At 57.3% G+C, this 14020-nt stretch overlaps 1 protein-coding gene across 7 annotated transcripts in view; it reads right to left on the bottom strand.

Moving 5' to 3' along the window:
• NFATC1 (nuclear factor of activated T cells 1) overlaps positions 1–14020 on the bottom strand; it is a 106567-nt gene that overhangs the window by 76103 nt on the left and 16444 nt on the right. For all 7 annotated transcript variants that reach the window (XM_027600793.2, XM_027600801.2, XM_027600795.2 and 4 more), the window contains exon 3: positions 2186–2345. In XM_027600793.2, coding sequence (XP_027456594.2) covers positions 2186–2345 — 160 coding nt within the window. The remainder of the gene's footprint in view (positions 1–2185; positions 2346–14020) is intronic.

The raw sequence follows: 14020 nt of genomic DNA, 5'->3' as shown, positions 1-14020 counted from the left end.
GTTTAAACCCACAACCAGCCTCTTGCATTTGCCCTCACTTAGTCTGAAATAATCTGTAAGATATTTTAAATACTGTTTCAAGTTTTGCTAATTTCTCCAAAACGTCTCAATTCTCTCTGTAACGTCTACACAGGTAGATGAACACACCCTGAGGCCCTGGGGGTGGGGGTCCTGGTGAGGGGTGAATGACAAAGGCAGGTGCCAGGGCTGCCTTCTGTCATCCTCCAGGAGCCCTCAATTGCTGGAGCCGAGAGGTGGTCCCCAATGAGCCCTGTGCTTTGCATTTCAACACAAAAGGTATTAATGTTTATAGGCGCCCCCGCCCCCTTGGCAGGACCTGTGCCCCTTGCTGCTATAATTTTGAGAAATGGGGCCAATTGGCCATTATTCTTCCGCTGCCCGATTCCCTCTTCTCCTGGAGCTGCTTTATTTCCTCGGCCTTGAAACACCCTCTTCCGTCTGTGGCAGGGCATCTAGTCCCACGCGGTAGCAGCGGGAAAGCGAGTTAAGTGTCTCTAGTTACAGAGCCCGGCTGATGCAGCGTAGCTGGACCTTCACCCGCTGGGAAGGCGGGGGCCGAAAACGTCTAGCAGGCTGCCACATGCTGTCGAGTCGCGCAGCCACGCACGTAGGCACTAACTGGCGGCAGGCACGCGGCCACAACACTGCCCGCACCGTCCCACCAACGCCATGCTGCCGTCGCCTGGGCGGACAGCCTCTCTCTCTGGGGCGCCGTCCCTGACAGGATTTCTATTTTTCTAAATGGCATAAAATAAAAACATGGGCGCCCTGCTGAGCACCCTTCTGACTGGCCTCATCCCCCAATGATGGAGTTGGGGCCCATGAGGGGAGACATGTGCCCCATCCACCGCCTGGAGCTCTGGGCAGGAGAGCGACCCATCCACACACGGCCACCCGAGTCCCGCCAATGGGCTGGGCAGGGGGGTCAACGCTTGTCGGGTAACATCTGACAAAAGTCCACTGGCGCCCATGCAGTAGCCAACCTCCACGCCCACACGTCCTCCCGGGGGTGAAGGGTGACGCCTGCATCACAGCGACCGAGGTGCCCCGAGGCCACCAATGACAAACGTTCCAACTCAAAAGCCAAGTGAAACTTATTCCCCTCCAAGTGTTTGGGGTGGGAGACCAGCACCCAGAGTCACCCCAACACGTGAGCGGGAGACCCCAGCCTGGCCCTGACGGCGTGTGGCGTCTCTCCCCTGGGAACTCTGAGCTCCCTGGCACCCTGGCAGTTCCTATCCCTCCTGTGTCCTGCCTGAGGAACCCCAAAGCACGGAAAGGGACAGACGCCACGCTGGGAAGCTGATGGAACCAGCCCTCGGGCCCACCCAGGGGCTCCGGGCTCCGTGGTCTGTGTGGGCCAGAGAGTCTGTGTGTCTAGCAGGGCAGCTGACGGCCACCCCGGGCCGAGCAGAGGAGGGGAGGAGGCGGGCGTAGGCTCTGGAGAGCAAGCACCATGAAGCCTGTAGGCTGCTCTCCTCAGTTCTGACCACACTTCTCTCCTCAAAAATAAAACATCTTCGTTTCAAGGTTATATTTATTTTCTTCTAAATGTGCTATTCCAGAACACGTTAAAAAAGGAAAAACCCCCAGGTTCACGTCTCCCAAGAGGCGCAGAAGACAGCCCACCACCCACACTGCCCGCCGGCGCCACCAGGAAACTGAGGCAGACCCTCAGGGTCCTTTCCCTGCTTTCCCATCCTGTCTGAATCAAGTGTGCCTGCCCGAGGAAGACGAGGGGAGAGGTGGTGTCTGGCAGGATGAGGCAACAGCAAGGCCTCAGCCACCCCCGCGAGTCACAGGCCACGGCCCCACTGGGGGACGCGGGCCTCCTGACCACGGCCCAGTGCGCGGACTGCTCCCCGCAGTCTCTGGGACTCGCCTGAGAGGGTTCCCATTTTCACACAAAGCTCAGGGTCAATGATGGCGGCTGACTTTGAGCTGTGGAAGGAAAAGCTATGGGGCCCCCTCACTGCAGCCACCGTGCGCGTCGAGGAGAAACACGGGACTGTGTGTGCAGACGCTGCAGAGCTCAAGCACTCTGCAGGGGAGTTTTTTAAGAGAAAACGGGAGAAGCAGAGCCGGCTATTGCGCAGTGGCCGAACAAGCCCCAGCTCCCACCTCTGGGCACGGATGCGTGCCCGAGGGGAATAGACCCCGGTACCTGCACGCTGGGGTGTCCTCCGGCCGACGCCTTCACGGCCCCCCGGCTCCCCTCCGTCTCATAGTGGGCTCTGTGGTGGGGCTTGGGCTGCACCTCGATCCTCAGCTCGTAGGGTCCCGAGCGCGATGGCAGCTGCCAGTCCAGGGCGGGGAGGGACGGGCTGAAAGGGAACACACAGGGCGTCACGCACGCACGCCAAGCGACCCCTCTGACCGTGGCACCCACTCGCCACACTGGCATCAGCCTGAGAACTGCATCCCTTAGCATCTTCGGGTTAATGTCCCCTTCCGTGAGGACAGAGTAAAACCAACGGCCACGAGACTATGACAATCCGCTTCAGCCTGTCAGGTCTTCGGGACAACGTTCTGGAACAAGAGGGAAACCTCTCCCACCCACCTTAAAATATATTCCTTCTTTTGTGATGGACCAACATTAATTTACCCTCCCTCATAAGATAGGTTCCAGAACTAACTGAAGATCTTTCCAAAATCACTGAGGTAAGACCCTGACCTAAGAACCGGGAAGGCCAGTTCTAATGCCCCCGCCCCACTGACCGGCCGTGTGCAGGACTTAACAGTCTGGGCATGGCTGGCCCCTTCTGCATGGCGGTTTGCAGCGACCCCAGCCCCCCCTCAGTCCCGCGGTCCGTGCACAACACACGACACAGGACGAGCTTGTGTGATGTCACTTCTGTGAGCTGGTTTATCGTTCTGGCGCTGGCAAGGGGAAAGGAATGGTGTGTGGCAGAGACCAGCTCCTGTGGGAAGAGCCCACAGGAGCCACACCGCCCTGCCACAGCACACAGGCTTGCTGTAATTGTCCCATTTCCCCGACGAAGGAAAAGGGCCTCTGGGAGCACTCCTCAGGAGGGGGCCACGGCACCGCAGTCACTCGCCCCAGACAGAACCCAGGCGCAGGGACGCCTGACAGCGCGGCCCCTCAGAGCGCCCCAGGCCCCGGCTCTGTTCCGTGTGATCTCACACACACGGTCCATCTCTGCAAAGACTGTGTAACGCTGCGGACAGAGAAAGACACGGAAGCTCAGGTCCACCCGCCTCCCAGAAAAGTAAAATGAGAGAAAGAACAGAAGGACACAGTTCCCCAAAGTTCAGGTGAAAGGCACATGCACTTGACCATGACAGAGGAAGAAATTCACGTCACTAACGTGCTCTTGGATCATTGGCAGAGTCTGCGCGCAGTGTGCGTGCAGCTTGAAGTCAGTGCAGATTCCAAAGTGCGGCAACACACAATTACAAGGACTGTTTTGGGTTGAAATTCTTCCGCATGAATTTGGCGGCTCCACACAGCTGCAAACAGTCCCTGGCTCGGAGGCGAGGTCCGAGCCTGGAGAGGTGTGGAGGCCCCACGGCCTTGGCCCACAGTCCCCACAGCAGACGCTGTGGCCTGGCCTCAGCCCCCACGCCTGGGCTTCCTGCTGAACACAACCGATGATTTCGTACTTTAAACCCACCTGTGAGTTGATGTGATTCTTTACAAAGCCACCCTCTCAATGCAATCAGGGAAACACGGGCCGTGGACCAGAAACTGCAGTCATCCACGTGCACGCGCTCGCTTGCACACACAGAAGCATCCATCTCCACACGTGGGTGTGTGCCTGTGAGTATTCTCACAGGAAAAGGGATATATTGTAAGAAATGAGATATATATGTATTTGGATACGCTGGCTTTTTTAAAATTAAAGATGTTTTCAGCATGTTAGGAAATTTTTAAAAAATGGTTGGATCACCGCATCCTGTTTGGTCCTCATTGATTCGCGCCCACTGCTGAACTTGGATAGTCGGTGCTGTCCGCTCCAGGAAGGTGAAGGTCCCGGGTGAGGTGGGGGCTGCCTTCCTGGTCGTTTCCTTAGATTCACAGCCTCCGTCCAAGAGGGCACATGCTTGAGGCTCCTGACACATGTCCAGATGGCGCCCAGAGACGCTCAGGGGGGCCCCTGGTGACCTCGCGGGCACAGGCCCGACAGGCGCTGATCCTTGCCAGCGCTTCCCACGGAAGACCTCGCTGACGCCACAGTTTCACAAACACTGACACCGAGAGCAAAATGATCCGTTAAGTATCAGTAGTGCTTCTAAACCACCTGTGAAAATCTCCACAGCGCTCCATATCCACCTTTTACCACAGACCACGTGGACCCCCCAGGCCCCAGCCTCCAGGCCCGGCCCCCGAGCCGCAGACAGCCTGCTTCTGCTCTAGCTGACTGTCAGTGTCTTTAGTGTCGTCCATTATGGCAGACAGATTTGCCCCTCCTGGCCTGTTCAGCACCCGCGTTTTAAATGTAATGATTTCACAAGTGCTGGGACGTGGTCCTGTGAACTTCATGTGAAATACAAATTCATACAACACAGCACAGGAACAACACTCCCGTGGAGGACTATAGAGTGGGCCCAAGCTGCTTTTAATTTGAGGAGCCCAAAAGCATTTTGTCCCCAAAGACAGAGGGTCCAGGTCCAGCCACCTGGCCTGGTGCAGAGGGGGCTCTGGGAGGTCTGCAGCCACGAAGATGCATGTCCACAGAAACCCTCCCAGGAGAGACCCTGAGGAGCCCCCTGCAAATTACATGGTTTTCTTGAATTCCTGCAGGAGTTTCTTGCTTGTAACATGACGACGATGATGACGTCAACTTGTTGCTCAGCAGCGTGGACGGTTAATGAGGTGCTGAGCAGAGACCCCAGGCACCCCAATACCTAGTTCTCCCCTAGAGCCTGCCAGGGCCCAGGTGCTGACGGTGGCTAACAGGGTCAGGGATGGTGGCTGAAGGAGATCTCTCTGCAACTTTCCATGAATCTGGAATTCTTGCAAAACAAAAAGTTTTTTTTTTTTAATGCTCATTCCTGCGGCACCTGGGTGGCTCAAGAAATCTCAGGGTCGTGAGATCGAGCCCCAAGTCTGGCTCTGAACTCAGTGTGGAGTATCCTTGAGATTCTCTCTCTCTCCCTCTGCCTTTGCCCCTCCCCCTCAAAAAATAATAGAATAAGTAAATTAATTAATTTTAAAAATTCTCATCCTTGTGCTTGCGAAACAGAAGTCCAAATCCTGTGCCAGTTACTATTACCATCACCCCCAGAAGAGGCCAGTGAGCTACGGTCACATGTGGGCCCCCACCTACCACCCCTGAGTCATGCTGAGTGCTTGTTGTGTGCACCCCAGTACAACGGCATCACCCCCAGCCGCTCCCCCCGTCCCCCGCCGGGAGTCCTGGGCCCTGCGGGACGGAGACAGGCCCGGCTCCCGCTCTGCCCTGCGCCAAGGACCCAGCCGACACTGCCCTGTGTGCTGGGGCGCCTCGTGTGACAGCACAAGGGAAGCGGGTCACAGTCTGCCCAGGGCCTCTCTGTGCGTGGGCGCGGCCTCCTGTGGGGAAGAAGGGGCCCCGCAGTCGCAGTCTGAATCACCCTGCTCTCAGAGCTGCCACCACCGCCCGTTTCCCACGAGAAAAGCCTTTCAACTTCTACTGAACCTGTGTTCCCTCCTCATAGGAAAAGTGTGAAAGGATTTTTTTAAATGCTTAGTTCACGGCATCTCAACACCTACATGCTGTGATCCAAAGTCAGAGAACAGCCTGAGTTCTGCCCCCATCAACCTGGCCACGGTCGCGGCCTCTGGAGCGGCCGTGACACGTCCCCCGCGAGGCCCTTCCCACCTGCCGCTGCTGGCCACCTGCTTCGTGCCTCGCGCAGAGGCCCGCAGGCTCCGCCACACACCTGCGCCGTACAAAACACCCTCTTGCTTCACACCAGCGCCGACCCCCTAACAGGAGCTCGGTGACCACCCCATGGACAAAGCTGGACGCCACACGGTGTCTGTGATTCCCTCCAGCATTTCTGTGCAGGGGACCCAGCAAGCCCGGGGGCGCAACCGCTGGGAGAAATGCTGAGGTGTGGGCGACCGTCTACACTGGAGCCCGAAACCAACATGATCTTGATGACAACTGTTGTGGACACCGCCCGGGGCTCGCAAATCGCCTCCAGACCTCACCTCAGCCCCACAGAGCAGCGGCCACTCCAGACAGCACTCCGGGGGACCCGTGGCTAACGGGGCCAGGGCAGGACTCGGATTTAAACCGTCTCAGCAGTGGCCACTGACACCCGAGACAGACACCAGATGTCTGCCTCCCAAGGGAGGCGCACTCACCATTTTGCCGAAACCTGAGGCCAGAATTCTGGCAAATGCCCAGATTCAAAACCAACTTGAGAAAACAAAGCGAATCAAAACAGGGAATACCCAGAGGACAGAAGAGCACCCCAAGTGACACCACGGGGGAAACTGCGGAAATCCAGCCCCCGGGGGGCGGACGGACCGATGGCTAACTGCCACGATTCTCAAAACGAGCCCCCAGTTTGGAAGACACACACTGCATGTGTAGGTACGATGACGTGATGTCTAGGCTGCGCCGCGGGACGGCCCTGGGGGATGGCGGCAGACAAGTGCCCGTGAGTCAGGGGACCCCGTTATGAGTGTTGCCTACAGTTTTATGTAGTAGTAAGCAGAGCGTGGTTCTCGCGGGCAAGATGGGGCGCGCTCCCGTGGCCGCTGTGGTCGTCAGGGCCGGGGGTAGCCATGGCTCGCTCTTCCCTTTGTTTACCTGCAGTTTAAACGTCTACAGTAGAGAATGCTACTTGGAGAACTGAAAACACAGCCAGCTTTCCAAGGTTCAGCTTTCTCTTGCTCCTCGCCGGCCCGGTGAGGCACCCACTCTGGAAAGCACTTGAGCGGCGGCGTCTGAGGGCCCTTCTGCGATTCCCTGGGAGGCCACGTCCACGATGTCTGAAACCAGATTTTCCACATGAGCCGCAGCTGGGTCCAGGAGGAAGCTTCCCTGTTGTGGCCGGAGCCCAGATGTGAGGCGAGTCTTTGGCTTCTATGGTTTAGGGTAAAACCCCCTCACTTCTGAAGTTTCCAGACCTTCGAGCCCACACAGACATATCACTCAGAGGAAAGCTATAAAGGCTTTTATGAGTCCTGTTTTCCTAAAGTAGCTGAGGCTGTAAACTCTGAACTTGGCAGGACTCAGACCCGCCCAAAGGAAGGACAATCAAAACCCAAGGAAAGCGATATTATCGAAGGAACACCACACATTTTCTCAGGGTTGGTGGCCAAAGGCCTCCCCACGGCCCGTTGTTTGTTTTGGTTTCCCTCTCATTTTGAAAAGGGGTTATCGCGGGGGCTCTCAGGCCCTTAGGCAGGGGCTCTGGGCACAGAGGCTGCAGGGCAGGGGTGTGTCTGGACCACACAGGAGCGCGGCCCAGGCCCGCCCACCTCCAACCCCAGCTCTGGGCAGAGAGAGCTCTTCCCACACACGGGAGGTCAACCTTCCTGGAACCCGGCTCCGAGTCCCGTCCGGAGTGGGACGAATCCTTGGCCGAAGATCCACCAGTGGTTCCCAGGGTCCCGCAGGGCCCGCCGTCCATGGGGGCCTCTCCCGCCTTCCCACAGAGTGCCCCCGAGGGAGGAGCCGGCCTTCCCTTCAGTGAAGAGTCTGCAGGGACGGGAGTGGGGAGCAGACCTCGTGTAGGACTTCACTCCCAGGAGCCCTGGAGACTCTGGGGCCCTCGGGGCTGTCACCTCCCTCACCACCTCCTCTGCTCTGCCACCGAAGGTGACACTGAGCAGGACCTGGGGACGGGGGCCGCAGCAGGGAGGACGGCGGCCGGGAGGAGGCAGGAAAGGGCACAGGGAGGCCAGGGAGGCCATGCTCTGCAGGCTGCAGAGTGAGCAGCGGGGAGAGGCCGGGCAGCCGTCTGCCCCCACCCCGGCCCTCCCCTGCGCCCGGCAACCTGTCCTGTGACCCAGGACCCCTCCAGGAGGCCTGTCCCCAGAGACACTGCCTCTTTGGCCCTGACCTGCCCCCCATGGCCCCCGTGCAGGCTCAGCAGCGGGGCCTGCGCCCATCCCCCCAGCCCCCTGCTCCCGGAGGCCAAGCCAGGCCTGTGTCTGTCTAGTCAGGAGCGCAACTCAAACGCAGCCACAAACTGGGAACTCATGGAGGAAGAACAGCAAGGCCTCCACGCAGGGATTGTTTTAACTGATGATTCGGTAATCCCCCAGCATTCTTTGCTTTCAGGGGCCCCACCTCTCGGGTGTGGGGACCTCCAAGGAGGCAGCGGCCTCCTTCCAGCTCCGGGACCCCTGAAGCATCCTTGCTCTGCACCCCTACTTGCACTCCTCCGAGCCTCCCTGCGCCCCAGACCCATGTCCCGACTGCACGTACTGCCCTGCACTCAGATGGGCAGGGGTGGGCTTCCCGTCCGCGCCTGGGGGCCGCATTTGTGCGGAGCCCACCGCCAGCCCGCTGCCCTCCAGAGAAGCGCAGACCTGTCCTCACCACACAGAACTAATAATGCCAGATGTTCCCTACAGTTCAACTGGGCGGGGCGGCTCAGGGAGGCAGCAAGGAGCTTTTGTCCAGAAATCCAGACTCAGACGGAAAACCACCGAGAGGGGGCCGCTCACGCTGGTGGGGGCTCCATCTTCACCCAAGAGAAGGTAACGCTGCGTTCCTAGCTTGTTCACACCTCAGTGCGCTCCAGCCCTTCGGGAACTGTGTAGACACGGCAGAGCGCCGCGGGCGCAGGGCGTGATAGAGCGGGATGGCGGGTATAGGGCTTGTGGGAGACAGGGCTCTGGCCATCCCTGCCCTGTGCCACCAGCCCTCACCTCATGGGGGGCAGATGCCTGCACACCCCGACCGTCCTCCCGGGCCCCAGGCGCTGCCTTTCATCATCACTGGGATAAGCTTCTAGAATACCACTACCTTTGTGCAGATACCACCTGCCAAATTGCTTACAGAAACCAAGAAATCCAGAATCTCCAAGTTCACGTAGAATGGGGCACAAAGAAGACACAAAGCCGACTCTCGAACCAGGCAGGTTCTGCCTGCAGAAGACGCTGGGCTCTGAGACCACGGGAATCAGGGCCTGTGCTGGCGGCCTGTCATTCCAACCAGGGCCTCGAGCTCCTCACCCATGAGGCACACACTGCCTCCAACGGCACTGAGCTCTTTGGCCCCCAAGCCCAGGCCCTGGTGCTCACCCCTGACAGCCCTGCAGGGCTCTGGGCTCAGGTGGGAGCAGGGCACCCATCACAGCGACCTGTGCCACAGACAGCCATAGTCACTGTGGACAGTGACACCAGGAGAAAATCGGTCATTTCCCTGCAGCATGAGGACCCTCTGCGCACGACCACACCCCATGTCATCACTTCAACCTACAAGCAGCCTGTGCACCAGAGAAAGGGCTGGACTGTCCCCTCAAAAGGCCTACTGAGCCACCATCAGATAAAGATGCACAGCCGCCAAACCTCCACCAACATCAAGCACGTGGGAAACACTGTGCACAATTCCCTGCTTCTCTACTCCGTGTGTGGTTCTGAGTTCCAAAGGAGAAACCGCTCCTCACACCCCGGGCTGGCGGGGTCCAGAGACTTCCTGATACCTGGGGTCCTCGCAGTGCTGAGCCAAACACATCCTGGCATGTAGGGCTCGGTGCATGCACCCTCTCTGGGCTTTGTCCTCGTGCGGAAATGCACCTGCCCTGCAGCCCGCCTCTCAGGAAGCATGGACCATCCGTATCAGAAGGCAGATCTGATGCAAGTTGCTTCCTTTATTGAAAACCAGCCTAATCCTGCGAGTCAAACCCCAGCTCCCAGAAGACCGTTCCAGACAATTTATAAAAAAGCAAACCCCATCATGATTTGTAAACACACTCGGTGCAAGAGCCCAAGCAACATGAGCAAGTAAGTGCCACTGCTTTGCAGGGAAGGTCTAGTCTGGAACGAGGACAGCCAGTCTCTGGACTCGGTGTTAATCTCTGGGGCAGACGCTTGGCTATGCACACTCGGCACTGGGGGCGGTGCACGACCCTCTAACACACACTTTCCTCAGAGGAAAACGTCTGAGCAGAAATCATTTCTGATTTGTCTGTGGTCACGGACACCTGGTGTCACCAGATGCTTCCTCCCCGCCAGGGCTCCTCAGTTTGGGAAATCTCAGTACTAGGGACACAAAAGGCCCCTGGGGACGTGACGCCCGAGAGCAGCCCAGCCCCTGGCCCATGGGATGGACGCAGGCGGGATGAGGCCAGGCACGGGTCAGACTTGGGGCAGTAACTCCTGCACTCAGATTGGTCTATGAAATGAGCCACGTTTCAGATCTCAGTGGTTTGACTTTAAAATCTGAGCGTAGAGCCATAAAGACTCAGATTATTTATCTTCTCCAGGAACACACGAGTACTTGAGTTCCTTTCTCCTTTTCATGGCTAATAATAGACACTCACAACATCACATCAAAAGGAGAAATGAGGGCCACATCCTGCACACACATCCTGGGAAAAGCACCGGAGAGGTCGATCAGAAACCTCCCCAGCCTCCACCCACCCGCCGGCTGGCATTGACTGACGGAGCTGCAGTCGTCAGGCTCACCTTTCAAGCTACAAGTCAGGACGTACTGCAAAGCACCTTCTCTAAGTGTCAGCTGTGAACTCCGTGAAACCAGAAAGAAACTGCACAAGAGGTAAAGATGTCTAAGTCTCTGAAAAGCTGCTCAAAGCTCAGACCTCTCATACCACGTCCTTGTGTGGCAAAGCAGTACACAGACGGCCCTCCCCAGTCCCCACCCCGCCTCTGCACATGCGCCCCCCCGCCGCCGCCACCAGCTGCCTCTAGCAGTGGGGTCAAGCCTGACCTGGAAGCTGGTTGTTACCACGGGCATCATCAGCACAGAAACTCTCTCCTTTCTGAAGAGACTTAAAATAGAGAGCTTACAATTCTGGGTTTTGGGGGTGCTCTACCATGTCACTGTGATTTCTGGGCATTTCCCAAGCTTTAAGAAGTATCATTCTATTAAACTCTAAAAGAAATTTAAACTATAAAACTATGAAGTTTTATCAAATACTATGGTTAGTTTCAGGAACAACATAATTTTTTCAACTGCAGTAAGAATTAGGTATCATTTTTGACTGCTGTGGGCCTATCAGAACGCTCTGCACAGAGGGGCCACCATAAATGCTGTATGGACAAAAAAGACCCCACAGGGAAAAGATCCCAGAGCATCCAAAGTCCCTGGGAAAGGCTACTGCTGCATGCTTTTCATTAAAAAGCTCCTTTTCCTGGCAGGATGGAATTAAAAGCTCACGCAGTGACAGGAAAGGCAGATGGGTGACAAACCCTCCATCCAGATTCTGGAGATTGTTCAACACGTGGCCCTGGGGTTACACAGCGGAGACCCTGCTGACGTCCTCGGCGCGGGCAGGAGGGGGGCAGGAAGTCTGGTGGGGCCACCCCCGCCTGCCGGTACAACGCCCTGACCTCTCATTTGACCCTGGCCCCAGCTGACCTGGGGCACCAGCTGACAGGACCTTGCGGAACAGAACAAGGGACCAGGAAACACATTTCAGTGTGGAACCAAAACAGGGGGAAAGGTTAGCTTCCAACCTCCTGAGGGAAGCTGGGAGCCTCTGCAGGTTGTGTTTGCTCGCCGAGCTCACAGGAATGTTAGGCGCCCACTGCCCCCACCCCACCCCCATCGGGGAGCTCTGTGATGGGGACGGGTCCCCAGGACCACATGATGACCGCTAAGACTCTGAACACAGACGAAGACAGAGGTGTGTGTCCCGATTACACAGTCAGACTCATCTGGTCTGCACCCACGGCGACCGCCAGGAACACCCGAATCCCCGCAGACGCCCCACGGCCGAGTGAGCCTCCAAAGAGGAGGCAATGGGCCCTTGTTAAAGGCAGCCTGCCGTCCTCATGCAGAAGTGAAGCTGGGTGTTCTGGGCTGAACTGCGGGTCCCGCAAAATTCAGGGGTTAGAGTCCTCACCCCAGGACCTCAGAATGTGACCGAGTTTGGACACAGGGTCACATTACAGCAAGGTCACCGGGTGGGCCCTGGTCCAGTAGCTGGCACCCTTGTAAACAGGGGACATCTGGACACAGAAGCACAGAAGAAACGCAGCCGTCTGGGCCTCAGAAGGAGCCAACCCCCTGGCGCCCAAAGCTCGGACCATGGGAAACAAGTATCTGCTGTGTGAGCTGCCGGCCTGCGGCACTATGACCGCGGCCCGAGCACAGACCGACACGCAGGGCTGACCAACGAAGCCACGTAGCCCTATGCCACCTTTCCACATGTGGTCTGACCTCAAGGGTCCAGTGAGGGCCCATTCTGAGTGACTGTGGCCTTCACGGTCCCTGAAAACGCAGGTGGTCGTAACCTGTACCGTGGGAACCCGTGGGAACCCGTGTGTCGAGATAATTAGCTTCAAAATAGTCTTATCTTTACTTAAAAATTATAAGGAGAGTACAGTGGGCATAAACTGTTCTTTTAAAAGTTTTTTAAATGCCTCCAAACAGGTTTAAATTCCCATGTTCATGAATTTAAGCCAGGTGCTGAGATATGTTTTTTTTTTTTTTTATGAGACCTATGAATATACTAGGCTCTTGAGCTTTAGAGAATGAAAGCGTAAGTTGGGATAGAAACGTGGACCCATCCTAACACAAGTCAAGAGAAATCAGGGGTAATCCTTGCTTTCATGTTTTCTCTTCACTGACTCCTAGTCTATACCTCAGGCAAAGGTGGCCTTGACTGTGGTCTGATTGCTTTAGAAACTGTCAGTCTCACATTGGGTTTCTGCCAGACTTTCAGAAGGTTTAGCTGCATTTGCCCGGAACCTACAACTGAATGACCCCCCTTGCAGCTGCGCCTGCCTCACAGGCCCTCGCTGTGGAAGGAGGCTCTGAGCAGAGCCGAGCAAATTCTGTGTCGAGTCACCCTGTCGACTGGCTTCCCTCACCACAGGGCGCACACTGCTGGAACCGTGGGTCCCTCTCCCCAGGGCTGCTTCCAGAAGGCCCTTCAATGACAAAGGCACAGGAAAAACAAATGGCTGAGCCCAGGGTACCCGGCACCGCCCGCAGAAGCATGTGTGCTTCCCGGGCGGGGGGCGGGGTGCGCCCTGTGAGGGGAGGCACGTTTTCATGCCTGATAAAAATCCTGGAGCAGAAAGCATTCTGCCAGGGGTCATTAGTGGCCCACCTGTTGGGAAAGCTGTTTAGTTAAAAATAAAAACAGAGGGCTGAGTAAGTGGACCCAGTGGAGTGGCCCCAGCCTGCACACTGCTAGAAAGAAAAATCAACAACCCGAGCCGCGGCACTGGGAGCACGCTTGAGCTCTCCGTCGCCAGACTGCCGGGGGGTGGGCGCCCATCTCCTGGGACCAGGCCGCCACGTTGTTCTCCAAAGGCGGGCAGGGCGGACTGCGGGAGCAACTGCGGGGAGCGGGGTTTGTCGCTCTGGGGAATCGCTGAGCCAAGGCCCCATCTGCACCCGCGCAATGGCAGCAATTAGGTGGGAGAAAGGAAATGGGGGAGCAGCAGAGGCAAACACACAAACAGGAGAGGGGCCGTTTGGTTTTACTAAAAAAAAAAAAAAAAAAAAAACCAAAAAACTGAGTGCACGTGTGTGCAAGCCCTTGTAAGGGGCTGACCTGTCCCCACCAGAATTCACGTGCTGGAGTCCTACCCCCCGCACCTGAGAATACGGCCAGGTTAGGGCACGGGACCTTGAAGGAGGTCATTCGATGAGGGCGAGGTCTTCAGAGTGTCCTCGTAAAAAGGGGGGTCTGAATAGAGACACACGCGAGGAGAGTGCCGCACAGCGTTTAGGCAGAGATGGAAGGTGCTTCTCAAGCCAGAGGAGGCCAGCGCTCTGCGGCACGCCCGACGCCAGAGAGGCCTCAGGAGGAAGGAGCCCCGCGGGCACCTGCATCCGGACCGCCGCCCCCAGGCCATGAGAACCCGGCTCTGCGGCTGGCCACGCGCCCG

Source organism: Zalophus californianus, chromosome 14, assembly GCF_009762305.2.
Source record: "Zalophus californianus isolate mZalCal1 chromosome 14, mZalCal1.pri.v2, whole genome shotgun sequence".
NCBI lineage: Eukaryota > Metazoa > Chordata > Mammalia > Carnivora > Otariidae > Zalophus > Zalophus californianus.
This window is presented reverse-complemented; position numbering and strand designations above follow the sequence as displayed.